General features: G+C 34.0%; 1 protein-coding gene across 1 annotated transcript in view; it reads left to right on the plus strand.

Annotated features, from left to right (window-relative positions):
- LOC138715283 (F-box only protein 5-like) overlaps window positions 1-24,339 on the plus strand; it is a 49,771-nt gene extending 25,432 nt beyond the window's left edge. Inside the window, exons 3-4 of the mRNA XM_069848036.1 lie at window positions 4,968-5,123; window positions 21,987-24,339. Of these exons, the coding sequence (XP_069704137.1) occupies window positions 4,968-5,123; window positions 21,987-22,238 (408 nt within the window). The 3' untranslated portion in view covers window positions 22,239-24,339. The remainder of the gene's footprint in view (window positions 1-4,967; window positions 5,124-21,986) is intronic.
- The last annotated feature ends 3,483 nt before the right edge of the window (window positions 24,340-27,822 follow it).

Here is a 27,822-nt window from a genome sequence, read left to right on the forward strand (position 1 = left end):
TACCCTCCACAAAACTGGCTTCATTTATACACCGACGGATCCTTGATCTCCAGAGAACAAGGTACCGGTGCAGGTGTTATGTGCTGTCTCTTCTCACTTTATAGATCTCTTGGATATGGAACAACAAGTTTTGATGGTGAAATCATTGCAATAAGGGAAAGTCTCAGGAATCTTCTATGCCACATCAATAAATTTAGGAATGCAGTTATATTGTCAGACTCCAAAGCAGCTATTCTATCAATCGTCTCTAAACCCACACCTTCATCTCAAACAGCAGAAATAACTAAAATGCTCTCTCAATTAATATCACTCAATAAAAGAATTGTATTCCAATGGATACCATCCCATTGTGGAATCCTGGGAAATGAGAATGCGGATGCTTTAGCAAAGAAGGGCAGCACTGCTACTTATAGACCTGTTACTAAATCTACGTATTACTTTGTGAAAAGATTTATTAAATCGACATACTTAGACTTCAACAAACAAAATTTAATAACACAATCCCAAGGGAAAAAATGGAACTCTCTGCATCAAAATCCACAGTTAATTTCCGATTTACCACGAAAATCGTCTGTAGCTGCATTTAGATTGGCAACAGGCCATGATTGTTTGGCCAAACACCTGCATAGAATTGGAATATATCAGTCCCCTAACTGTCCATTGTGCAACTCAAACCAAGAAATGGATTCGGAACATCTCAAAATCTGTGCTTCAGTGGCTGGTCATGATAATATCTTTGAAAAATATTGGAGTGCAAGAGGTCAAATGACTTCATTGTCAAATGCCTGGCATTAGAAAACAACAACAACTTTCACGAATTATGAAAAGAACGTACTATATATTGTACTTTATTTGCGGACATGTTGTCCTTTGTCAAAATAACTACCAGAAGATAGCTGGAATTTTGCAATTGGGAGAGGGTTAATTATCCGAATAATGGTATTTCTTGGAATTGAATACTTCTATTACATCCACATGCACCTAACTTTGTCCATTAGTTGTCAGTGTCTCTAGATTATCAGTTCACTTTCAGCAATAGTGCCTGACTGATGATTATTCAGAGATCAGTATATTCAGTGTTATATATTTGTGAACTTTAGTTACAAATAGGGCTCATGATTGCATGGAAAACTTGATGAAAGTTTCGGATTTAAATTAAACTGCTAATGGCTTCATTGCCAAATGCAAGGCACTAGACAACAACAAATTAAACAGTTGCTTGTGAAAACGTGATGGACAGAAAAAAGAATGTTTTGTAAGAAATGCGGAAAATCGTTCAGTTATAGTGGAAGCACAAGTAGCCTCAAATATTATTGTAAACAAGTTCATTCTTTCCAAGGTGGATCTACATTTACTAACGTTTCTACTTCCAGTTCATCTTATTAATGTTAGTGCACCTAATCCTGAAGCCTGCATCTTGTGTTAAAGAAACTGAAATAACTAATAAACTTGTGATGCATTGTTAGCATGACTGTCTCCGTGGTTTGGTGGTCAGCATGATGGCTTTCAGATCTGGAGGTCCTGGGTTTGGCTCTCAGGGAATTTTCATTGAAGAAGAAAAGTTCCCTAGGTGTCTAGAATCTGGAAATTTATATGAATATGAGTGCCAGTTGAGTGTGCGGAGTTAGTAATTAACCAATCTTCAAAATATGACTCGCTGGGCAGAAACCTGAACACAAGTTTTAACATCACATTATTGACATGTACGCCATCAGTTAGCACAACCAGAAAGCAATAATAGATGCTAGAGAGTTAACAGTGAATTAAGAAAATTGTCAAGTATTGATGTGTTTGGCTGGAACAAAGAGATGTGACTGTAAATGAGTGTAAATTGGATTTTTTTTTGTATACATCATCACTATCATTAGTGTCAATTACTTCTTAATAATTATTTGTGGTATACTTCAATAAAATTAACGTGTGTTCTTTATCATCATCATCATCATTATTAACATTCTCATATTAGACCTAGTAGCTTCTTACGGTCTCTACCATCGGTTTTTTTACATCTTCTTAAGTTTCTGCGACCTCTTGGAACATATGATAAGATTCATTTTGGCAAGCAAGTATAGGGCATTCTGGCAACATGTTCTTTCCAGTTCGGTGTATATTGATTTGTGTGTTGAATAATTGAATCTGTTTTTAATTCTTCGAGTATGTCCCCATTCATTCTGTGGTCAAGTATGGAACAGCCAGCAGTTCTTCTCACGAACCTCATTTCTGCCATTATAAGTCTTCCTTCATCTGCCCTCTTGATAGTCCACATCTCACTGCCATATGTAAGGACTGGTCATGCAAGAATTTTGTAGATCCCAAGTCTGGTGTGTCTTTGCACTTGAGAAGGTTTGAAAACTTGATTGATTATGGCCAGGATCTTAATGAATTTAGGAATTTTAAGCTTCATACCTTCTTCTTCAATAAATGAAAGATTGTAACGAAGATAATTGAATCAATTGACTCGTTCTATTATTTATACATATTTTACTCTGAATTGACATTTGTATCTAAAAATGCTATTATTTTTGTTTTTTGTGTTGAAATTGTCATATTAAATTTGGAGGCTCTATTTTCTAAATTATGCAGCCTATAGCACATTAGAGTTCAGATTCTGTTCTGTCTTCTTTATAATGTATAGAATTATTATAAAATGATATTAGGCGTTCCTGTTCAAAGTTACGAACACTGTTTAACATCGAGTAAAATTTGATTAACTGGTTGATTAATCGATTTAAAGCATCTGGTTAACTGATCAAAGTTTTTAGTCGACCAACAGCTCTAATATACAGGGTGGATGGGAAGTAACTAAGTATTAAAAAAGGCATATAAAATCTGCATTTACAATGCTAAATTATTGAAATTAATTTTATGTGTACGTTATTAAATAGGACTACGGATGCATATCTCAAAATATGCAGCTGTGACATCGACCATTTTCCTCAAGTGGCCAGGAATGGAATCCACAGTCTTCTGGAGGAAGTTGTGTGGAACATTGGTGATAATGCCCTGAATCCTTGCTTCCAATTCTTCCAGAGGTTTCGTCCAGTACACCTCATCGTTTGCCCAGCCCCATAAAAAAAAGTCACAGAGTGTCATGTCAGGACTTCTTGTAGGCCATTTGTGAGGTCTGCGTCACCCCAGCCAATGTCACCGGAAACTTCTAATCCAACCACGCATGCATGACATTTGCAAAGTGAAGTGGTGCACTTTTCTGAATGAAGATAATGTCATTGATGTTTTCCCATCCCGATACTGTGGGCCTAACATAGTCTTCAAGCATCTAATGGTCGTGTTCTGCATTCGTGGTGTCATGCAGAAGATATGGTCCGATGACATTTGTGGCTGTTATTCTACACCACACGGTCACTTTTGGACAAGTCTGCATCTTCTCCACCTTCATAGTGATATCTTGTGCTGCCAAATAATGGCATTTGTGTTGATTGACGAAACCTCCCATGGTCTCATCATAGTTTTGAAACAGTTGAGGTTACCTGGTTGAGGTTTTTTCCGGGGTTTTCCCTCAACCCAATACGAGCATATGCTGGGTAACTTTCGGTGCTGGACCCCGGACTCATTTCACCGGCATTATCACCTTCATATCATTCAGATGCTAAATAACCTAGATGATGATAAAGCGTCGTAAAATAACCCAATAAAAAAAAAAGAAAAGAAACAGTTGAGTCAAATCCTCGTGCCAACCCATCATCAACTCCCGAAACTTCATTCTGCGATTGCAGTCTTCTGTTGATAGCTGTTGCACATAATGGGGTTTCCATGGGCTGTAATTCAATTCATTCAGCAACATGTAACATATCGCATACCTTGTGAATCCACTTTCGCGAGCTGCCTGATGTTTTGATTTAGCCGGGCTACGATTTAACATTTCCCGCACAATCGCCACATTCTTCTCAGACCAAGATGTGGATGGATGACCAATTCTTCTTGCATTCTTAACTGAACCTGTGGTCATTAGTTTCCTAGAACAATTCTTTATTGTCTCTGAATGGATTGTGGCATTCCTTCCCTTCATCATATGCCACCGTCTCTGTACAAGAACAATGCAATTCCGCACTTCATAGCATGCAGCAATCTGTGCTCGCTCACAGACAGGCAATCTGCCATCTTTGCTGTTGTTGTGCATACTTACTCTCACGGCCACCGTCTATACTACCAACACCCGAAAGTTTAAATTTTATTTAATGACCTATATGTACACACTATTTTCTTTATGATTCCATCAATATTAAAAATTATACAGCTATTTAATAATACCTAGTTACTTCCCGCCCACACTGTATATATCTTATGGTCGCAAAAAATATATTTCACATAATATACATATATTTCATATATTATCTTCTTCTTCTTCTTCTTCTTCTTCTTCTTCTTCTTCTTCTAATGGCCTTACTTTGGGACCCTCAAGCCCATTTGGAATTTGGCTCCCAGTAGAGGTGCGAAATCATGTATTATATGAAATATGAATTAGTTTCGAAATTTTCTTAAAAACGGTTCATTTTTGAGCAAATCAGTATTGTAATTTTGAGATGAATTTTGGAAAACTTTTTTTTTTCTTTACAAACTGTATTGCATTGCATGTCATATGAAAGCTGATTTTAAACTTTTAAAATGAGAACACTTCCAGTTCTGTGTTAACTGGGAGGTCTGTTAGAACATAATAAAAAAAATCTCGAAGTTATTTTCAAGCAAAATTAAAAAAAAAAAAAAAAAAAAAAATCTTAGTTCTAATATTTCACTTAACGTACATAGATCCCTGTGTTGATATTTTTTTCACTTCACATGATCATTAAGCACTCCAAATTTCACAGAACAATGTGCGAAAATTAGTCTTACACAGTGTGCTGATATGAGATGGAATGAAGCAGTTACATAATTATAAATTCATTCTCTGTAATTTGTTGAGACTGTCAGGAGGAGCTAATAATCTTTTTTTTTTTTTCCAAAATGTATAGGTAAATAAAACAGATTCAGCACCTATCTCTAATCAACCCAGAATATTTTTAAGGCGGATTGAAAATATAAGCACTGAAAAAAGTAATGAAGTTCCATGCAGTACTCCAAGTCCACCTACAAGTCCAAGCAAACGGAGGTTTCTGCAATTCTACAAGGTAAATGAATGTTTATAGGAAAATGAAATACTATAGTTTTTTTTTTTTTGGAAGTACAAGTATGCTTAAGGTTGCAGAAGCTTATTTTCTAAAAATACCTGATTTCGCAAGCATGTATTTTATTGTTTAAATGTGCAGTAGAGTAGACATTATTTAAAAGTAATCTTTATTCAAATTACTTTTTTTTTTTTTAATTTACTTTTGGCAGCAGTATTTGAGTGAAAAGCCCCAGACTGAAGCAAATCGTGAGTACTGGGGGTAAAATTTGTTGATATTAAAATTGCTGAAGCAACAGTCAGATGGTAGCCCTGCTTTTTAAATGAAACCACATGCCAATCTCCAAAATGAACAGTTATTTGTGAAAACTACCTCAATTCTATTAAATAAATATCATTTTATTGGCAAGGAGCTTGTATGAAATGAGAGGATTGCTTGAAAGAGCAAATATTGGTGTCTTCTTATTAATATATTTTCTTGAAGAATGAAATGAAATATAGATTTTTCTCATCAGATTATTTTAATGTCCGATAATGTCATATTTGTAAGTTTGACTAGTGTCTCCACTTTTGTCACTGTGCACCCATCTTTAGGCATAGTTTTGAATATGATATATAAGGATGGTTCCTTATTACAATAATAAAACAAAACTTCATTTACACATTTTTATGGGGGGTCAGAAGAAAAACATGTATAAGTGAGAAAAACGTATAACTGAAATGTAGCGTTGTGGGATTTAATCAATTAATCGATCAATTTCTGTTGTAAGATTAATCAATCAAAAGTATTTAATCGAATAATCTAGTCGATTAAAATTAATCGGTTGTAGTTGATATTAATTATTATTGTGTTAATAGAAACTCATACCAAAAATTCCGACAGTATTCCTCTCTCGGAAATTGCTTACTTAAAAGCACAATAATACAGTTATTTTCTAATTGCAAAGCAGGTAGCGTAGGGAAAATCTTTGCACAAACACTTCAGAAAGAGATGGAGATATGAGGATATGAAACCTGAAACACAATGTGAACCCTTATTAAGTTTTATGGTTTTCCAAGAAAACTTCCACCTTGTTAGCTCATCTTCCTAGCATATGAAATACATACTTTTCTGGGATTCGTCCCCCTCATCCCTTATAAAATACCGGTAGTCATGTCTAAACTGTGTAAAAGTGAGAGCGTAACTATCTTCTTCTCTTTCTAAAATCTGGTAATTCAATTACAATAGGGGCCAGCTGTCTGTTTCGACTGCTGTACTTTTGCACTTGCAGTTCCTGTACTGAGTTTTACATGAAGGTTGTGTGTTTAGTTTGATAAAGAAACAAAAATCAATTTTCTGTGCTCTGTGAAAAGTGTAAACTCTATTACGTCATATAAGAATTTGAGAGGTAAACTCGGTGAAATGTTTGGATTTAAGTTGAACGATCGTGGAGAAGTGCTTGACAGAAAAAAAGTTTTTTTTTTTTTTTTCGTGTTTAGTGATGCAGGAAACATTGTTACTAAATGTAGAGCGACATTTAATTTGGAGCATGTGAATGCACTCAATGTTTAAAATCATAGATGAAGCAGTCAGTATTAACTAGGTGAGTCTTCATACTTTTTGTTATTTATGTTTGTCTCAAAACTTCCCAGAGAAATTGACACATTAAATTATAAGCCTCATAGTAAATAATTGAAATAGTTGTTTTGTAATGTAACAATACAATATATACAGATATACAACATTTAATAGTACTTATGCTTATCACCGAATAAAAGTTAAATTTAACAATAATTGTGTAATACAGTATATTAAAACATTTTTTTCAAATCAAAACTCGATTAATCGATTAAATTCAAATAGTTAAGCGATTAAATATTTTGATCGATCAATAGCGCTACTGAAATGGCATTTAATTACATCTGAAATAGAATAAATAATTAATAACATGTGATTATTTTACCAAAAAAAAAAGTCCGTTACAAACACGCTTTTCCTTTTTTTTTCACTCATTGGAATTCAAGAACCAATCAGAAACCTTCTCGTCATATCAGGTTGAGTCTACTGTCAAAGTAGTTTCAGTTTAGAGGGGTTGTTGCCCTGGGTAGCACAGTCGGTATAGTGCTTCCTGTGCCCAAGGTTGCAGGTCGATCCCGGCTCAGGTCGATGGCATTTAAGTGTGCTTAAATGCGACAGACTCATGTCGGTAGATTTACTGGCATGTAAAAGAACTTCTGTGGGACAAAATTCCGGCACACCAGTGATGCTGATATAACCTCGGCAGTTGCGAGCGTCATTAAATAAAACAATTTAATTTAATTTATTTTTAATTAGGAGAGTTGTATTCAGTGCGGTCACAACTTTGGATTTTGATTCTCATTGTTTAAAATTTATATTTCTTCCTTCTGCACATACTACTCTCTTCTCTGAATTGATTCTTCCACTGGCACAAAACTGATTTACTGAAGCTAGCACGTGTGGAAACAAAAATGGGCAGCTTCGAATTTCCAGGAATTTCAAAACCGGCGACATCGTAACAATGAACACATATTGTACCGTAGTTACATGATTATAATACGCACTTTCTTTTTTTTTTTTGACGAAATGTCGTCTTGAAAACTGGAGTGCGCATTATATTCACACTCAGACTTGAACAAATTACAATTAACGCTCAATTTATGTTAAGAGATATGGTGGGAAACAACTGACAGAAACAGTCACTGCGAGTTCGTGTTTTCTCGTCTTTTGCGCACTTTTCATTCGTAATTTCTTGTCCATGTTTGACAACAATCACTAATAAGAATAATATTTTTAATTACTAGTATGACTTAATAACAATTTTTTCTTTTATTTGAGATTTTATGAATACAATTCTCAACAATTGCGCGTCTTTAATTAAACCAAAAGAATTTACCAATAATAAACTGACGAAAGAGTAGGATGACATTAGTCGTTATCAATCAATGTTTTGACACCAACCCGGACCTGTTGACTGGAAGTTTCAGTTCTGATACTGCAAATGAGGATGACTGCAATGTATAGCTACAGGTACGGGAGTGCCTTTGTAACCTGTCTTGATAATATTTTAATCTTGAGTGGTTTTTAGCACAGGTGCGTATTATATTCGCCAGTTTTTTTTTTGTTTGTTTTTTTTTTTTTCCCCTGGATTTTAGTTATTTTCGCGTTCTTACATTTTTACAGAGAACTTAATTTCAAACAAAATTTAATTAGAACAAATAAATGAAGTTTCATACCTCTCGGGGTTAAAATACCATAACGTATAACTGAAAAAAAGAGTGTGTAAGTGTGAAAATGTATAAGTAAAAATGTATGAATGAAGTTTTACTGTATATTAAATATTATGTCAGTAATAATTGTTATTTATACAACAAAGATATAGTGACTTATTTTTGCATGCGTGAGAGTTTAAAATCCTAACATTGAAAAAAAAAAAATGAGTCACTTTGTGTTGTTGTAAACATAATTTTTTCGACTATCATGAATTTCAAAATTATAAAAAAAAATTAGAGATTAATTTTTAGTAATTGTGAAGATTATTGAAATGGCAATAGCAGTGTTGCTAAGGCCAGTTGCTGTGATTTGTTTGGTTACAATTAATTACTACAGTGATAGAAGTTTATAATTATAATTAACATGAGTGAGGGGAGTGATGAAAATGGTATTTGATGTTCCACGTGATAAATAAAGGAACTGGAAAATAATTTTATGTTAGAGCTCCTTACTGAAAAGTCTAGATTTTAATATGAGAAAGAGTATGAAGAATTTGTGAGTTAGAAAAAGTCCAGAAGATGTCCTTATATTGGCAGCATTGTGTATTTAGTTCAATTTGGTCCTAACTGTAACGGCACGGTTCATAGCTACCATAGCAAATTCTCCAGTTTAGCAGACAAAGTGAAGATTACAAACGTAAGTAATGTCTCCAAGAGCACAGTAATTAACTACAAATTTGTTAAAAATATAAATAGTAATGTTACATTTTATATTCAATAACATGTTTGAAAATTGTTTAATTTTCTTTTCTAAATTTGAATTGTTTCAAGTGTGCAAACTTTGTCTTTTTTTAACAGCCTGATCTTTTTTATTGCGTAAAAAATGACAAACTTTGGACACTTGAAACAATTAAAAGAAATGGCATTCTTTGAAACTAGGTAGTGGAAAAAAATCTTATACTTTATTTATTGCATCACTTTGTAAGGGAAACTCAAGTCTCTTGCCAAATTGTTTCTTAATTGACAAAGATAACACATTTTAACCTATGAACTATATATATATATATATGTGTTGTGTCACTTTTTATACACCACCATTTGAATTCAGATTCATGCAAGAGTGAATATTGCTGTAGCTATGAGGATGCAGTACAGCATGATATACCTAGCAGATATACTGGCTATTTTTTTAAATTACGTTACAAGTTGATTTGTAGCAACATGTGTTGCCAAGGAGCAATGTTTCCCACTTCTGTAATATGTTTTGATAGTTTCGCGCTCAGTTTAACAGTTACAGTTGCGTAGAAAATGTTGCATAGCTTTCATTCCTCTACTTTTTTTAATCAATTGGAAAGTTCACCATTTTTAATAATTATTTGAAATTAATAACAGTAAAACTTTTTAAAAAATTTATATTACTATTCTGTGCATTGCTGTTACTTCATATGCCTGTTGATTGAAAATAATAATTAGAATTATATTTTGAAAGAGTAAACTCGCATTTTTTTTTTCAAATGCATAGTACGAAGTGTAGGAAAAACGTACAAATAATCACACTCTTTACCTCAATTTATATAGTTGAATTGAAAGTAATGAAATCTCCAGTGTCAATTCTTTGTGACGAAGTTTTGCTTTTAAATAACATAAAAGCACTGCAAAACAATAATTAAATATTATAACATACACTTCACAGGCTAATAAAATGTTACAGTCTTGATCTTTTTTATACAACATGATATGGAAGTAGGAGGGTGACTATGAGCAGCTCTATACAAAGGGGGAGAAAGAAATCAACCTGAAATTTCGAAAGTTAAACTTGTAATTCGGAGGTAACTCATAAAAATCCACAGTCTTGACTTCAAACCCAATGAGATGACAACATTAACTTGAAGTCAGATTCCCGAATTTTATGCTGGTCCATTATCTACTCATTGTGAATGTTATTGTAGAATCTCACATAAATTTCTGCTAATAAGTACAGTATGCAGCATAAGCCACTACGTGAATTAATACGCTGACTAATTTCTAAGCTTTAAGTTGCCATCACACTACACGAATTAATATGCTGGCAATTTTATGGTCTGATGAGGCAACTTTCAAGTTAAATGGAAGGATAAATAGACATACTTGTGTGTACTGGTCTGCCCAGCTATAGAACTGAAATCTATAGGAATATGTTACATGAAGTGACATCTAGACAATAATTCAGTTCTTGAAGACCTGATACACCAACTCATTTGGCAACAAGACAGCACTCCAGCCCACTATACATTAATTGAACACAAAATATGGAAATATACAAATAAGTGGCCAAACATACTGTAGTTTGAAATGTGTAATAATAATAATAATAATAATAATCATCATCATCATCATCAATAGTTATCAGGGTTTAGGCCATTTGGCCTGTTTCGTCTTGGGTGAAAAGCTGGTCTCTCCATCGCTTCTTCGGGCGTCCACGATCTCTGTATCCAAGGGGTCTGTAATTTAATAATCTCCTGGGTAGTCTATCATTTGGCAACCGTAGAACATGCTCATGCCAGTTGCTCCGATACTTGCGGATATAATATAATAATAATAAACATTTATTACTAGAATAAAGATGCCTACTGTTTTTTTAATATAAAAATCACTCTAGCACTCCAGAAAGAGTACATACTCGAGCTCAGGGGGCATTCCACAGAATTTTAAGAAAAGTATTTTAATAATTAACAGAATAAGAAGTAAAAATAGGGAAAAAAACACGGAATTACATTAATTGAAACTTTATATCTTCTCCTTAAACAGTAATTTTTAATTGATTTTTTAAAAATAAGAAGCATTAACAAATTGAATGTTTTGGAATTTACTTGTTATAGAGCCTTGGACTGAAGCTGCTATTGTGATTATAAGCTAGAGTTGTGGTGCATTTAGATTCTATCAAGCATATGTTATCTGATATTTTAGTTTTATATTTACTGTATGTGAATACAAATTAAATATATTTCGGTTTTGTGTGTGTGTGTTTTTTTTAATTCACAGTTTTAATTACAGTATAGTGGCAGAATTTTACGATTAAGGTTTTATCTTTTGCTTCTGGATATATAAACATGTCATATATTCTATTTAGGTGGTGTTGCACATGCGGTGTTCAGCAAATTCTAAAAGACAAATATAGCAGAACCTTGCTAATCCAAAATTCCTCATAATCCGAACATGGGGGAGAGGGAGGGGGAAGGAAAAAAGAGTGACAGAAGAAGTGGGGGAGGAAAAAGTATTTCAACTAAAACTCCATAAATTTAATGCTACAGCATTTAGAAACTCAAAGTGTACAATTCACAGTAGAACTTATTTTATCACTAGTGAGTGAAATTGTCCTTGTTTTCGCTACTATTATGATAATCTGTCAGCTTCTTCTGGCCTTGAAACTAAACAAAGCTGTGGACAATGGAGGTTGGGGAGAGGATAAGGCGTGGTTTTCCTGCTTGCATTCCTTTCGCTCACTTAATTCTTGAACAGCCCCAGTTCTAATTAGTTCGGACTAGTAGGATTTTACTGTATTCACCATTTAACGAATGCAGAGTAGTGTTATTAGGATTTTCTGAATGATCCCTAATGTTCGCTGAGCACAAAACATTTCCTGTTCAGGGTCTATCTTTTACCTATATAAAAATAAAGAAACAAGGCTTACCACTTACTGTGACTTGCATTATTTTCTTTTTTCAGACTGATATGCAACAATGCGAATGATGTTTTCTCCTATTAATAACACTGGTCAACAGTGATTTTGTTAAATGTAAAATTTCTACTGTTTCTTATGTAATTTCTTCTGCTGATTCCAAAAATAAGTCAGAATTTTATCACCCACATTTTTTTAGTAATTTTAGAAAATATTTATTTTTATGGCTTTATACAGTCCTTTTAATATGCTAATGGAAAGAAAATATTTGAAATATTTTCATTTTATTGCTTCAACAATTTACATATAACTTTAGATCATTGTTGCCTGTGAAGTCAGAATCCTTAACAAAGAATTTTATTCCTCATAAAACTCTGAGAGTTAGTATTAATTCTCAGTTGAGTTGGAACTTATATTGATCAAACAAGTTTCATAAACTGTGTTTTCTTTGTCATAATTTTAAGTGTGGTAAAAGTATCTTATAAAGTGAAACATACTTCGAAGTATTGTGTACTGTTGTCACGCCAGGAGAAGGCGGCTGAAGTACTTAGACAGGGCGGAGGGGAAACAGCCGCGCATGCGCACCGCGCTGTTCACTGCAATATTCCTGTTTCACAAACATCTACTGCACGAGTCTATGAATCTTTGCGACTTTGTGAAAATAATAGTGGAGTTTTTACTGTAGTGTTTTATTAGTTTCAACAAGACAATTGTTTTCAGTATACTACAAATCTTGTATTGCTTTAGTTATCCTTTGCTTTTCGTGTTAATAGTGCTGATAATAATATAGTTAATAGAATTTATGTTATTGTATACTGTTATTTAGGTTTATAGCAGTTTTTTGTTTATTGTAAATATGTCGACAAAGAGGAAACAAGGATTGACAATCTATAGCGAAGAAAGGAATATTATTAGAAGTGCAAAATAATTCTGTGACGAAGAAAAAGAACAACAGTGCCTTCGCATTCCTCTTAAGAAACCTATAGCAAAGGTAGAAAAGTACTCTAATCTATCCACAAGAACAATACAGCGTATAAGGAATGAAATGAAAGACTGCACAGAAGAAAGTGCGTTGTCGACACCTGAGGGAGAAAAAAAAATGTAAACGTCCAGACTACCGAAACGCAAATGTAGATGACTTCGACGGGAGATTGACAAAAAAGATATAATTGAGAATTTCTATTTGAAAAAGAAAGAGGGCCACCAGCATAGCTCAGGAGGTAGCGCGTTTGCCTGCTGATCTGCAGTTGTGCTCGGGAGTGAGTTCGATTCCCGTTTGCGCTGACTACCTGGTTGGGTTTTTTCCGAGGTTTTCCCAAGCGGAAGGCGAATGTCAGGTAATCTATGGCGAATCCTTGGTTTCATTTCGCCAAATACCATCTCGCCATCATCAATTCAATCGACACTGAAGAAGCTAGTAGTTATTACAGTGTCGTTAAATAACAAGTAAAAAAATAGTACCAAGCTGCAACAAACGTCTACCCTTTTACAAGAGAAAATTGATTTGAAATGAAAGACAACATTAAGACGAATACTGAAGAAAAAGGATTTCAGGTGGAAGAAGTGTGCAGCAAAAAAAAAAATAGGAAAACACTGTAAATTAGAATACGTGAAGATATCTACAGCAAATAAGAAAGCTTAGGAAAGGGGAAAAACCGATTTTGTATCTGGACGAAATGCGGATAGATAGGCCTACCAATTTAACGTTTCCCAAGTTCTGGCACAATAAAAATGTTACGGGAGTTTTGACTACCGTAAATGTGTCCAGAACACTCATTGTTGTTCATCAGGATGGGGGCGGTGGGGCTTATGGCTTTGTTGGGAGTTTCGAATTAATATACATGGCTGGAACATAAACAGACGATTATCATGGACAGATCATACTCCAGAAATTTTGAAAAATGTGATAATGATAGTCATAGCGACAGCACCGAAGATGCGGAATCATTTATGTCTGACTCCGTTGCCGTGTAGCCAAGTAAGTGGACGAAGTTTTCAGGTCAGAGCGTAACGTAAAGTTCCCCCGTCCCGCCTATCTAATCCCCGCGCCAACTCGTAGCGTGAAGACAGTAAATAAAATAAACAATTTTTGTTACGTTTGTCGTTTGTTAACTTTGAAAACACACAGGCGAAGTTTTACTTTACTAATTAAAATAGCTTACGAATGTTATATTGATTGTAAAATAGATGATGTCAGGAACTGGACCCCTGAAATCTGTTTTGCTCCATGTGTAACTCTATTAATTGGTTGGCTAAAATGATTCCGTCATATGCCTTTTGCAGTTCCATTGGTATGGTGGGAACTGGGAACCTAAAATCGTTCAACAGATTCTTGCTTTTGCTTGGCTAATATAACAGGAATAAATTCAAAGTCCAAGCATAAGGTTATAATCCATTTCTGCAATCAGCAACTCGACAGGTGCCTACCTTATGGGCCAGGACTTCCCATATTAACTCCCCAGAAAACAATATGCACTGAAGAAAATGAAACTGTTGTTGAAGCTGTTGAATGAACAGAATGATACACATTTTTTTACTGCTTCGGAACCTCAGTTCCTATCTCAGAAGAATCTCATTGTTTTGGTTCGTTATCTTGGTTTATTTAAAAGCAAAGCAGAATTGCTAGCTTCATGATTGAAAGGGTGGAACATGGTACAGAAGAACACTAGAATAATTTCTACCGCAAACGTCAAAAGGAATTTGAACATCTGTTTTCTAAACAGGAGGACTTCGTCTTCTGTAACAATGTCGAACCTCTGTTGGAATCATTGTGTGTAGAGCATAAACCAAAAATTATGGTTTGTTCATGGATTCTTCAAAAACAAGTTTGACAGTAATGCTGCTAAACAATGGAAATAAATATCTATCCATTCCTGTGGCTTAGGCAGCTGGTATGAAGGAATCATATGAGAACATGAAACTCCTTGCTATCTAGTATGCAGTTGACAAATCGATGGCCTATTATGTGGACATTTGAAAGTGGTAGCTCTCTGACTTGGATTACAATTTCGCTGTACCAAATTCTGTCGCTATTTGTGCAAGTGGGATAGCAGAGATGAGAGAAACCATTGTATAAAAAAAGAACTGACCAAAAAGAGAGTCACTCAATTCAGAACAGGAAAATGTTCATCAGGCCGGTCGTCAGTTAGGAGAAAATATTACTGCTTCCACTGCATATGAAACTAGGTTGATTCCAAATTTATTGAAAGTAATTGATCCATTTCTATTTTTGAAGAATAACTTCCCAAAACTCAGTGAGGCCAAAATAAAGGAGGGAATATTGTTTTGGCCCTTAGATCAGAGAATTGATGAAAGATGCTAAATTTTAAAGTGTATTAAACATCCAAGAGCGGCTTCGTGGTTGCCTTTCAAACAAGAGTCACCAATTTTCTAGGAAACCACAGATCAGAAAATTACAGAGAACTTATCAGCGAGCTGATTCAGAACTGTATAGTGATGAGGTATAATATGTCTGTCTAAATAACTTCTTGGATTCTCATCTATGTTTTCCTAAAAATCTTCGAGTAGTGAATGACAAACATGGGGAGTGTTTTTTCAGGATATTGCTGAAATGGAATAATAATAATAATAATAATAAAGTAAATATGAGTTTAGGTAAAATGTTACAAGGTGTCAATACTATAAATGTTTGAATTATATTTCATATAATTACTCAAAAACCCTGGATGATGGAAAAATTTGAAAACAAATTTGGAATCAGCACGAAAAATGCTATAGGAATCACACATTCGTTATCTTATAGCAAAAAAAATATGTTTAATTTTATTGACCAGTGTAATTAACAACAATGGTCTTGTTTATGTCACATATATAAAAGATTTCAAAATGAAATAATAGTAATTTCTCTTTTAAGTAGCTTAAATTGACCATTATTTGTGAGTGAGATATTTATGACTTGATGGATGTTCAGCCACGTGTAATATATACAATGTTTTATCTTATCCCAGTAATGATTGCAATTATCTTTCTTCTTATGTAATATTAGTAAGCCATAATGAATTCTTTACCTTTGATTGAGATTCTGGTTTATGTGTACTGCACATCTATTATTAGACAGTACATCTCATTTGATATGTTTCAGAGGAAGAATAGTTATTTGTATACATCTGAAGTCTGATTAGTATAATATGCTACAGTCGCGCTCAAACCTCCTGACATTTGCAGGTGTGTCTGCTTATCGGTGATAGCCAATAGCGGCAGTGTTGCGTTGCAACATATGGACATACATACTTGCCACTTAGGGCCCTCCCTGACAATTCGGTGCAGCAGCGGTGCAACATTTGTTTGAATGATGTTGTGCCGCACTGGACTTCCTTATGGTACGGCATGTCTGCAGCATACATGTGTTTATCTGTGCATCACTCCACTGGACATTTTCTAAATTCTCAGTAGTTATTGAACCTTCTAAAGCAAATGGCGTCTAGTGATGAAGATATTGCATTCTATATGTATTTAAGGTTACGAAGGAATAGAAGACGATACTGGGTATATCTGTATATTGAAAGAAATATCAACTGTAGGTTGTTTGTAGCAGCACGAGAATTGACACTAGATGATGAAAAATTTCTGTCAATGTACAAAATGACAAAGACGACATTTCAAGAGTTTGGCCAACTTCTCCCCATGCCTTTTTTGTTATGTCTTTTCGTGAATATTTCTTCAATTTGAAATTGTAAAGACATGGATATTTCTCTTCCTCAAGAACTAACTGTATTTCCACTGACAATGATAAAATGTCCTTTATTACAAATAGAAATATTCACAACTTCACTCGATAAATGCTGCTTTCAGAGTGAGAAATGTGCAATAAGGCTGCATGTTGAAAACATGTATTGGTATTGCGCCGACCCGTGTGAGGCTGCCAATTCAAATATATGGCTGCGACATTGACTTGGCATGCAGAGCGCTTGCTGAGTTGATGTCGTACCGATGCTCTACCAACCCGTTAGGGAGCGGCCTTAGAAAGTCTCAAAATCAAATAACAAATCTACTCGGAAAATTGGTATGTTGTAGGGACCCTGTTTGTATATGATGAATGTTTAATGTTTTCTGAGCATACTGAAACATAAATCACATTTCTACCTCCAATGGTTCCAATTTTATGGGTTAATACAGTAGAACCCCAATAAGATGCTGTTCAAGGGACCGCATGTAAACTGCGTATTAACCGGGATCACGTATTAGGCGGGTATACTAATATTGACTTATTTACAGTATCTATTAGCATTTTTCTTTATTGAAATACATGGTTCATGAAAGGTAATATAGTATTACTCTATTATGTAATCACTGTACTGTACGTCAAAGACATTTGCAATATGTACTGTACTTAATTATTTCGAAGAAAAGTCATTTACAGTTGTTTGCCATGTGCGTGTTCTCCACACTTCACTTTCCTGCCTTACATCCTCCCGACATCGCACCTGCAGTGATTGAGTCGCGATTTTTTAATTATCGTTCTTAATGTCGATGAGGGGTTCATAATGAGTCAGAATTGTTTCTGATTAAGAGTACTGTTTTCATTATACTTTTGTAAGATTTCCAATTTTTCCGACATAGAAAGCACTCTTCCTATAACACTCATTGTAATCACACTCACAGACACTTCAATACACTATAAGACAACAAACTGACCAGCAAAAATATCTTTTATTACTCTTACAGTACATTGCTGAAAATTCCATCGAAAACATTCCACAAAAATAGCATATTATGCGGGACTTGAGTGCAACAAATGGGATATTTTATAAAGACATTATGTATGAAATGTGCAGGCATATAATAACTACTGTTTTTGCAAGAATATGCTTTGAACAGCATGAACATAATGCTATTTAGGTCCATGTCAATTAATTTGTACAGAAAATTACTAATTCAAATTAAGCTTATCATTCAATTTATTTTATTTATCACACTGCACCTTTGTGTCATTCGACAACTTTATTAACCCTAATAAAAGTAAAACTATTACAAAAACTGATAAACTCAGCGAGTATGATTATTTACATCTGACTCAACTAATTTTTCTATATTGTGTGACTTTTAATTTCATTCGATGCAATCTGATGATACCTTCTGTATCTCCCTATCAAACCCATCTCAGGCAAAGGGTCGCGCTCCACAGTTTTAAAACTACTGCTGCTGAGGGACAGAGACGGAGGGAGTAGTTGTGACAACGTTACGCTTGCGTGTTACTGGCCCTCGTGAGATGTCAGGAGGTTTGAGCGCGACTGTAGTTAGCAATGTGTGCAATGGAAGGGGAAAGGCCATCCAACACCATTATACTTAACTTAGTTGTGTCATGAATCATGCCTTATTGGTGTTACTTATATGAGGTTCAAACCTGTCTTCGGACAGTTGACTCAACAACAACAACAACAACAGCAATGAATTGTTTAAAGATCTAGCATGGTGTAAAAGTTTCTTTGTTGCTACAATTACTGATTAGGTATAAATTATATGTTTGTTTCTAATCAAGAAATTATTTCACATGTGAAGTAATGAGCTATTTTTGACAGTTGCTAACAGTTTGATGAACAGTACACTGTATCATTAGGATAAGATAAAAAGAAGTGGATCACTTAATTGTTTAAAGAATTATAATAATTTTATAGCTTATGCTTTATTTTTTTCTATATTGTGGCAAAGGTGTATTGTAAAATGAAGCAACCATGCATCCTGTGCACTTCAATCCTGTCATCAAAATGCTTTTTTGTTTGCTGTTTACTTTAAAGTTCTGAAGTGTTGTAATTAATGCAAAATTTCAAGTAATGCATTTCATGGAATTACTGAGGCAATGGCACGTGATTATGTCACAGAAACTGTCACTGTGCACGTAACTTGCCCTAATATTGTGTGTTACCATCCCTAGTGGCGATGATGTCCTCCATTTGTCATGCCCTGCTGCCCACATTTTGCTCAGGGTGCCGAAATTGCGATGTTGGACACTGGTCGAGCATATCTCACAGGTGTTCAATAGGATTTAAGTCTGGGTTGCATGCTGGCCAGTCTAAGATTGGTATCCTGATGTCGCGAACGTAGTCTGTCATGCAGTGAGCAGCATGGGAGAGGGCATTGTTATACATTACAATGAAATTTTCGCTGATGAAGAAAGCGAAGGGGATTATATGGTCTGCTAACACTTCCACTATGTAATCAGTGGTCATTCAGAGTGGCTCCATCAACAAAAACAAGCTCTGTTTGGATTTCAAAACTGATATCATCCCATACCATAACAAAGCCACTTCCAGTATTCTTTCAGAGAAGTTGCAAGGCGAATATCGCTCCCCATGCCTTCTCCCATAATCTCTCTACCATGAGGTAACAGTAAGCAAAGTCGCGACTCATCTGTGAACAGCACCATTGACCACTGGTTCACAGTCCAATTCTGGTGTTGACATGTGAACTGTAATCACACTGCCTGGTCCTGGAAGTGAGCTATGGAAGAATTGGAGTCTCCTTGAAGTCAAATTGGCTTTCTAGAATCTTCATTTAACATTTCCTCATTGTTTCGAGACTTTCTTGCCAGACTGTGGTCGTGTGGAGATGTCTTAAGAAATGGCAAATCAGCACCTGTCATCAGAACATGTAGACCTACCACGGCCTGATTCCAGTCATCTGTGGTAGGTACCCAGTTCACAGAATCACTGTAGGGCACTTTGGATGCTTTGAAAAGACACATTGATGGCATTATTCAAATGATTCATCCACCCTCAACCAATGTGACAGCTCTCGCAGTGTCTATTCCAACAAGAGGCATCTTATCAAATTCAAAACAGAAACTGAGGGGGGGGGGGGGAGTTGACTTATGAGAGAAATGTGCTACACATTGATAATTCGTCCATACCTGTGGAGTAATGGCTAGCGCGTCTGGCCGCAAAACCAGGTGGCCTGGGTTCGATTCCTGGTTGGGGCAAGTTAGCTGGTTGAGGTTTTTTCCGGGGTTTTCCCTCAACCCAATATGAACAAATGCTGGGTAACTTTCGGAGCTGGACCCCGGACTCATCTCACCTGCATTATCACCTTCATCCCATTCAGACACTAAAAAACCTAAGATGTTGATAAAGCGTCGTAAAATACCTACTAAAAAAATTGGTAATTCATCAATAGCAGTCACTGCACAATTGTAAAACTTAAGAGGTTTTATTGCTGGTACGTGTTGTAAAACAGCCTGGCATTTAGGGTGGAAAGTGGCTCATGGCGTGACATTTTATGACCTCTTAACATAATATTCATCTCCAAAAATGTTGAATACATCTTTCCTTAGTCATAAAATCTATTCAATTTAATAACACTTTGTCTGAATTGGTGGTTTATTGACAATAATTTTGTTTTTACGAAGTAATCCACTTTTTTGGCAGTCAATGTAATAATTTAATCATTGGACTGTTTGTTTCTCATAAGGACTTCAAATTTTGATGCCTCATGGAAGTAGACTATGATTAATTTTTTCAAGTTTAAACTTATGAGAACTGTAGTGCATATCCTCTTTTAAAATTTATCATCACAATCTCATTTTTCGAATTTTTTACCTTTGATTGTTTCTTCTGTGTACTTTTTATTGAAATGTTTATTTTTATCGTATCAGAACATAAACATTTTTAGAACTGCGAATAAAAATTTTAGATTTTCTATTTTTCACATTTTCAATATAAATTTAATGATTCATTTTAAACTGTGTGTGGCTATTTGATTTGAAGATAAAACAGTGAATCCCAGCGAATGTTCCCGGTATTTCTGTTGGTTGATCAGTGGCAGGTTCCTCCCACTAGCACCACTGCTTGCAGCCACAAATAGTGCTTTGCCAGAATAAAGCTTACACACTATGTTATATTAATAATTTTCGTATATTTGGTCATAGAATTATTAGCAGGGGTTATAGCCCTCTCATTCTCCAGATCTAACTTCACCTAACATTAAATGTGTGTAACTAATCCTCATATGCTGGGAGAACTCAAATATTCGAACAGAATTAGTACAGAGAAACTGATGTGTGTTAATGATAGTTTCTTAAGATAATGTGAATTGTGTGTCACACAAGATGGGCAACACTTCAGCAGTTATTCTGAGAGGTGGAGTACCGAATGTTATTAATACAACATAGTACATAAGTTTTAATGTGACAAAGTATCGTGAGTTTACAGATGCAAACAGCAGTGGTAGTGGAATGGGAGGGGGGGAACCTGCTGCAGATCAGCTTACAGAAACACTGTGAATTTATTGACCTTTCAGATCGGGTGTAATATATTTTTTTTTTTAATACAGAAAATGTACTTTTACATTCTCATTATACAAACGTAGAAAGTATTGTAATACTGCCAAATATTGAGTTAGAGGTTTTTATAGAAATAAAGTTTTTTAGCATTCTTGTTGCCAAAAGTGATTGTTTGCATGTAGTGTAACTTCTTTTTATACAGTCTCTTCTCATAACTACTGGTCTGAGTTTGTTCATGCTGTATATTTATGAATCAATTTATCTAGGAAGTAAGCATACAAAATAATATATCATTATTATTGTTATTATTATTATTATTATTATTATTATTATTATTATTATTATTATTATTCTACTAGTACCATACTATTTGAAGCCCTTAATGCCAAAATTGCACATGATATAGGTACAGTACTCAATCAGTGCTTATGAGTTTCTTTTTTTAATTTTATTACAGAAGAAGTAGTGCAAATTGAAACAGTAGACATACAGTATGTCCCTAAAATGTTTGGTGTAGAGTAATTTTAAATCACTTTACTTGCAGCACTTATGGTTAGGAGATAAAGTAATGACTGGCTGCATTAGTAGGCTCATGGCTAAAGTTTTGGACAGAGTTAGAAGTGTGTCAACTCATGAGAAGGCACTCTTCGTTGTTATTGTGCATCATAGATCCATTTGTTAGGGATTACAAAAAAAAAAAAAAACACCGGTATTATGAACGAAAAAATGGATCGTACAATGACACCAACTTTTCTTATTTTCAGGCAGGTCAGAATCTTGAAAATGGAAAAATGTTGGCTCCCTGTCCCAGGTGCTCTCTGCCATCACAGATTGATGGCACTTCAAATGAGGGTCAGTGTACGCGTGTAGGATGTCTGTATTTGTTCTGCTGTAATTGTCGTTGTGAAAGTCATGGTGCAACTCCATGTCCTTCTTCCATATCATTTCCACGACCTAGAAAGCGAATTGGCTCTATTGGCAGCAAAAGCAGTAAGAAGAATCTTCGTAGGTTGTGATGTGTCACCTGGCCTACAGAACAGAAGTATTGGTACTTGCTCAAAATAACAATGTAGTTACATATATATTTTAGCAGTATTGAAAGTTCGCATTATTTCATTTACTTCAATTCTGTTTTTGCTGATTTACTTACTTTACAAGGTAAGTGCAGGTATTTATAGCGCAATATATGAAATCCCAAAGTCGTGTTGCTTTCAATTTCATTTGAAGTACTAGCTACATATGTATGTCATTTTGAAAAAAAATTATGCTCCTTTTAAATTAGAAAAGAAGTACTGTGAAAGTCCATTGGAATAATTGTCACACATACTTGAATTTGTATTTGAACTGTCAAATAATATTACAGAAAACAACAAATGCAAGAATCTCATTATCAACTGTGTACTGTACATGGTTCTGACTGTAAATAACCATAGTTTATCCATCACAAAAGTTCATACATTCTTCCATGAATGTTAATTTTATACTTATGATCTGAATGTTTATATGTTCCTATCGTTATTTTAATTTGTAATTTATAAGTCTTATTTAAATCTCTCATATTGCTTATTAACGCATATTTTATGGAGCCAAATACTTGTCATCTCAAACATCTTGACGATTGATATAGTCTCTCTTTCTGTCTCTCTCTCTCTCTAAGCAAAATGACATCTCTTGACATTGATTACTGTGTGAATTCTTCAAATGAGCATAACAGGTATCTACATGACACTCTTCTCAACTTTTGTTGTATTTATTTTGTGCTGTCTTGTAGTAATCCTATAGTAATGAAGTCATTATTAGAAAGAAAATTTATCTTTGCTTGAATATGAAATTTTAAAAGTACTTTAGTGCATCAGAGCTTCGATAAACAGTTTCAATTTCTGTACTCTTGTGAAAAACCAAGAATGCAGTAGTTCTTACCTTCTCTCTCTTTTGTATATATCATTGACTAAAAATATTTCAGTGCTCTCTTCCACAAAGAAGTTAAACATTTGAAGATATGCAGTCCTTAAAAAGAAAAAAAGTCGAATTCCTAAATTTTAGTAAATTATTCACAAATAATTATGCATAAAATTATTATGATTTTAATTGTCTTAAGTCACAAAGATTACTATATATGAACTTTACAATTTCATGGGTAGCTCAATGACAACTGTGAAATTACTCCTCTATGTTCCTTATTTGAGAGTTGGTATGAGACCTTAATAATCCTATGTAAATATTGTGATTTTTGGAGCCAATTTGAACAAATGATTTTATAATTTAACATTTCCAATGGAATATGGACAGTTGTATTGAATATGTATTTAAAAATGGGAACAACGTGTTTTTTATTACGCAATTATTTTTATACAGAATTTGAATGAAGTCTCTTTTATTTTTATGAACAAGATTTTTAGGATTTATTATTAAGCAGCATTCCATGGGAAATCGTTACAATTTTCAAATTGATTATTTACCTTGTTCTCGTTGATATTCTTTAATTTATATTCATTAAGCAGTATTTGGTCAATTTGTGTTCCTATGGAGTTTTCCAAATATGTGTTAGAAATAATGTTTGTTTCTGTAATGATGATCAGCACATTTTAGGAGTCATCTTTTTTTTTTTTTTTTAAAGTAGTTTAACTATTAAAGAATTTGCTCCTCTCAATTTTCATGAGAGAAATATTAAATATGTCACTATTTCGTTTTAATATTTGAACACTTTCAAAATTACTGACCAAATATACCAGATTTGGAAAACCATAATTATAATATAAGTATTATGAGCATTATTATGATATTAATTGATGTCAAATGTTGGGAGGTGTAGCAAACTTGGCAGAGTCTCCATTTGTATTTACTCTTTTTACGCTATGCAGTGTGTCTTGCCTATTACATTTTTTTCACAGATTCACATTTATACTTAAATATGTCACTGCTCAATGCTCTTATGTTCAAAATATTGTGTACCTGAATTTGTATATATTTTGTGAATATGTTTTCGTAATTTTTTTATATCTGTTAAGCTCTGGTATTAAATTTAATTTTTATGGAGTGCCTTCTTGTGCATGAAACTTGCCATTTCCAGCACAAGAGAAAATAAATAAAATGCTTTATTTGTACAAGAAAAAGTTATATTTGAGCATTTTTTCATTTTCAAAACCTTATTCCTTATGTTCTGGTGGAGTAAATAAAATGGACTCATTATGAACAACTCTTGAATTTGCTGCATTTTTGTGATTTATGATTGAGAGTTGTTCGCATTTGCTCTTGATAGGGGTAGAAACACTGCAGATAATCGTTATTTAGTCTCAGGGAACTACTTTACTGATTTTCTTATGACTGTGTTCTGTGACTCTTTTTCATGATTTTCAAGAACCACATTGAAATTAATTTTTTTGTTCTGCAGAGTTATCGCGAATACTTTGTATTACAAGACATACCTGTAGTACATATTTATTTAAAATGTAAATAATGTGAAGATTCTAAACTCTTAGTCCAAAATCTGATGGGGCTAAGCCTCTTTTGCCCTTAATGACACACCACTCCTGGTGTTCAGGTAAGGAAGGTGGCTTTTTCAAACATACAATATCTTTTGATATATTATTGTTTGAATAATATAATAAATGGACTATATACCATGGCGAAATGTCTTTAGAAGCAGTGGAAATGCAGTTACCCCTAAATTTTAGAAGAAATAATATTTATTTTATATCTTTAAATTAATTTAGAAAATTTTCCATGTTGAAATGAAGACCACAGCCTCATGTTATGCAGCAAACTGCAGCTCAGGAACAAGTAACCAGTATGCATTGAAATCTGAGCATGTCTTGGTAGGCTGACTCTACACAATCGTAGCTGATCAGAAGAAATCTGGAGTTATCGGTAACAGAAACAATTCCAGAAATCGGCCCATTGAAATATTTATGGTGGCAAAGAATATTTTATTGTTTTTATATTGTGTGGCATTATTCAAAAGAACTATAAGTATATTTTAAATTGTGATTCTCGTATTATGTGTGCACTAGAATTTTAGTAGACAGAAATAGGGTTTTCTTATTAAGTTGTTAATGATTAGTAAAGGTGTGCGAAATTCACATTAACCCCACCTTAGATTGCGAGTTGATGGGGTGCATGCCAGATCCGTGAAATTTTGTAGCTTTTGGATAGCATAGCTGCTTGCAGAAGCATTGACAGCATTGCAGTAGAAGAAGGGTCTGTGTGCAACTGTGCGATAGAGTATTGGAAAGTAGGTTTAGTTCTCTACCTTACGAGGAAAAACTATCATTAAAAGTGGCAAACCAAAAAAAATCTTCTTAATAATGACCTCGGTATGCAGAGTAAAGGTGTTAGAGTTTGTGTAATTTTAATGGAAATATGTATGACACAGTTTTGTAGTTGTGTGGATGTCATAAATTGCGAAAATTATTCTATTGACCATGGTTGTTATTTTCACAAGAGTCACATTGGCTTTGATGACTTAAATAATTTGCATAAATCTCAAAAGACATGACGTCACACAAAATCACATGTGTCTAAAACAATTTACACAGTTTGGGAGAACATGGATTGAATCATGTTTAAGTGAACAATTTCGGCTTTTGATAGAGAAACACAATGAGGACATGAAAAGAAACAAAGTACCATACTTCCTCAGATGATAAAGGTAGTATGTTTTTTTTGAGAAAGCAAGAGCTTGCTTTTCGAGGCCACAATGAGTCCAGAGTTATTTGAACAGAGGGGACTATGTTGCACTGTTGAAGAAATTTGGAGATATTAATGTAGAATACTGTGTTATAATTTACTGCTTTATATTTATTGTTATTATTTCCACGTGCTGTGGAGTAATGGTTAGCATGCCTCACTGTGAAACAAGCGGAACCGGGTTCAAATTCTAGTTGAGACAAGTTACCTGGTTGAGGTTTTTTCCGAGATTTTCCCTCAATCCATTAAGAATAAATGCTGGGTAACTTTCAGCGCTGGATCCTGGATTCATTTTGCTGGCTTCATCACCTTCATCTCACTCAGATGCTATATAATAATCGCAGTTGATAAAGCATCATAAAGTAACCAATTTAAAATTATTATTATTATTATTATTATTATTATTATTATTATTATTAGGCGACATGTTTTAATGAATTTACTAAAGATGTTATTAATTAGTCTAACAGAATATGTTATAGTGACAATTAAAGAATTTACTAAAGATGTTATTAATTAGTCTAAAAGAATATATGTTATAGTGACAATTAATATTAATTGTCACTATAACATATTCTGTTAGACTACATCTTTAGTAAATTCTTCTAGCTATAGCGGTTTCAGAATAAGAAGGTATATGACCTAAGCCAATTGAGTGCTAGCAGCAGTACGATGTTGTGAGAGTTGTCACACTGTGCATGGTGGATGAGATATTGAAGACAAAGATAACAGATAAGGACAGAAAATATCAGTTGCAGCGAGCAAGCAGGTGGGTTGAGACCTGTTCCTTCATTGTGTGTGATGTTTAAATATAATTACTCTTACTGAACGAATTTTCATCGCAATTTTTATTACTTCTTTGCTTCACAGTTCAGTAGATCTTGGAGTCACTAACTTGCGAATAAAGTGATAGATATGTAGAAATTTACTTTTCTAGTGTCTGAGAAAGAATGTCTTAATTCTGTCTCAGACTTCCTTGTACGGCAAAGCTGAATTTATTATTGTTTATTTCTCCAGAGGAAAGATGAGATACCTTTGTAGGGGCAGCCTATGAATCTAGCGATAATAAAACGTAAACATATCTGTAAATACGTAATTTAGTATTGATATTGAAGTTGAAAAGTATTTTATTTTTCCTTTGTTAAATGAAGACTATACAATTTAATTTAATTCTCTAGCTTATACATACCTAGGGGTCCAGGATTCTATATTCTTGTTACGAATCTGGCTATATTACAACGTAATCATAATGTGTGTTCATATAATATAATTCAGTACTCATACTGAAACTATAGATTATTTTATTTTTCTCTGTTAAACTAAGTCTATCTAATTTTATTTTATTATCTAATTTTTACATATCTAGAGGTCCAGGGTTTTCCATATTTTGGCTAAGAATCCGACTATAAGAATATAAGCATATATGTTTCATATGTAGGCCTAATTCAGTACTCATATTGAAATTGAAAATTACTTTCTTTTACTTTGTTAAATCAAGCCTATCTAATTTAATTTAATCCTCAAGCTTATACCTACCTAGATGTCCAGGTTTCTATGTTATATCATTCTGGCCGTGGCAGTGTAAGCCTACGAGTGAAGGTAGTTATACAGAAGTGAATATGAAAACCGTAACCCAATAATATCGTTAATATATTGAAGATAAAATTGTATATTAGAAAAAAGTATAAAGTGTAATATATAACGAAAGGTTTGTAAAATAGAAATTGAGTTTTGGAATTATAAAATCTCCTCGTTCCTAGCATACCTGTATTTATTTTAAAAGTGAAATGTAATTAAATTGCTTCCTCTTATAAAGTTTTCTAATTCTCTTAAGGAAAAATGTTGTTAATACTCTTCATATAATTCATGGAAAAAGAGGCAGGCATGTTTATGTTTACAATATCATCCAAGTAT

Source organism: Periplaneta americana, chromosome 15, assembly GCF_040183065.1.
Source record: "Periplaneta americana isolate PAMFEO1 chromosome 15, P.americana_PAMFEO1_priV1, whole genome shotgun sequence".
Lineage (NCBI taxonomy): Eukaryota > Metazoa > Arthropoda > Insecta > Blattodea > Blattidae > Periplaneta > Periplaneta americana.